This window comes from Galeopterus variegatus, unplaced genomic scaffold (genome assembly GCF_000696425.1).
Source record: "Galeopterus variegatus unplaced genomic scaffold, G_variegatus-3.0.2 Scaffold6402, whole genome shotgun sequence".
Classification (NCBI taxonomy): domain Eukaryota; kingdom Metazoa; phylum Chordata; class Mammalia; order Dermoptera; family Cynocephalidae; genus Galeopterus; species Galeopterus variegatus.
Window position 1 is genome coordinate 36,805 of NW_007732513.1, and position 2,137 is coordinate 38,941.

Sequence of the window (2,137 nt, forward strand, 5' to 3'; positions counted from 1 at the left end):
GCATTCACATAATTCATAATTTTAAAAAATGCACAAAGTATACTGTAAAAGTTCTCCCTCTTGCCCCGTCCCTCTCCCTCTGTTGTTAGTTTCTTTGCAGAGATGTTATATGCCTGTGTGAGCTAATTCATATGTATTCTTTTTTCCCCATTTTTATACAAATGATAGTATACACTACACACTATTTTATATCTCTTTTTTAAAAATTTAACAATATACCCTAGAGATCTTTTCATATCAGCCCATAAAGAGCCTCCTCCTTTGTTTTTTAAGTTGCATCATGTACCATGGAAATAACCATAATTCATTTAGCCCATCTTATTGATAAATGTTTAGATTGTTTCCAGCTTTCTGCTACTGGACAGAGGTATTACTTTTAAAATGAGTAGGAGCAGAGAGGTATGAGCTTCTGGTCCTAATCCATCCATTCCAACCTCGAGGACCTCCTGAGGAGGCCTCCCAGCCCTTCAGTGACTGCTGCTTGGCAGTGGTGCATGTACCCAAGGAGCCCCTGAGCACCTTGTGAGAAATCACAGACCTCAGGGGAAGGGGTGGCATTGTCCCTCCTAAAGAAGACAAGGGCTGCACCAGACCCCACACACATCCTGCCAACACCCTGTGATCGAGGTAGAGAGAGGCTCAAACACTTCTACTTCTTTTGCACATGGCAGCAGAAAAGAGTTGTCCTTGCTCTTGGATCTGTATGTAGTCTTTTGATACCTGGAGACTGTTGGAAAGGATGGGCAGAAGTTTTCTGTGCTCAGGAAAGGCAGCATGTCAAGGCCTGGCTCCCTCCCTCTGATGATGAGGGGATGGAAGCCCCCGGGGTCCCCTGACAAGGATGTTTCTTCACTCCTCTTTCAGGCCATTCAGCAAGGGACCATCAAGTGCAACTTTGCTGGGGTTGCTTTGGGTGATTCCTGGATCTCCCCAATTGGTAAGTACGGAGTTCACAGGCATTTATTTACTTCCCCTTCCCCCACCCTGTCCTGGGACTATGGGCTGTGTTGTCCAGATTAAAGAACAAGGCAGCAGAATTATCTGGGTCCTTGGAGAAGTCAGCACAGAAAGTGTTTGCCACAAGTACATCTAAGAAGTTGGGGGATGAGAACTCATTTATAGCGTCTACATGGGCCACTCAGGGCTCAACTGAGTTCTCCTATTTGATTCTCACAACAAAAGAATCTAATTTTACAGTTGTAGACATTCTAAAGACTCCAAGAAGTGAAGCAATATGCCTCTGACACAGATTGAGTGGCCTAGTAAGGATTCAAACCCAGGTCTGTGTGACTTAGTACAAGGGTGAATCTGTTTTGTCACCTTGTCCTCTCCACCTCCACCACCCTGATGCTGGCATGAGCATTTGGGGTGAAATTCCCATCTGTTGCTCATGTTGATGGGGAAACAATGTTATCATCAGGTCTTGCAACTCAGAGGTTTGCAGTTTCATAACTGAGCATCCTTGTTGGAAGCATAGATAAAAGGGTTGTTTACATTGCAGACATCTGGGGTGTGGCTTCAGACATCTGAAATAGTCATCTTGATTGGGTTAACTCTAGCATGGGGTTCCTCAACCTCAGCACTTTTGACATTTTGGGTCATATAATTCTTTGTTGTGGGGGACTGTCTCGTGCATTGTCGGATATTTCAGCAGCATACCTGGTCTCTACTCACAAGATGCCAGTAGCTCCACTACAGTGTGACAACCAAAAATTTCTCCAGACATTGTCAACAGGGGACAAAATCGTGCCTGGTTGAGAACTACTATTCTAACCTAACAAAAAGTTGACTTTTCACAGGCAAAACGAAACTGTGGAGTTAAAGATCAGAACAGAGGTTGCCTCTGGATGAGAGAGGGAATGAGCTGGAAAGGGACATGAGTGAACTTTCTAGGCTGTCAGTGCTCTGTATCTTGATCAGGGTGGTGGTTACATGGGTGTATGCATTTATCAAAACTCTTCTAAAGGTACGTTTGTGATTTGTGAGGTGTGATTATGACTCAATTTTTAAGAATAATAATTTTGGGCCGGCCCGGTGGCGCACTGCACTAGTGCGCCGCTTGGGAAGCGCAGAGGCGCTCCCGCCGAGGGTTTGGATCCCACATACAGACCGGTTCCCGCTCACTGGCTGAGCGAGG

General features: G+C 45.3%; 1 protein-coding gene across 1 annotated transcript in view; it reads left to right on the forward strand.

Moving 5' to 3' along the window:
- Positions 1–2,137, forward strand: part of SCPEP1 (serine carboxypeptidase 1) — a 44,620-nt gene that overhangs the window by 17,097 nt on the left and 25,386 nt on the right. Inside the window, exon 5 of the mRNA XM_008590830.1 lies at positions 865–937. Coding sequence (XP_008589052.1) covers positions 865–937 — 73 coding nt within the window. The remainder of the gene's footprint in view (positions 1–864; positions 938–2,137) is intronic.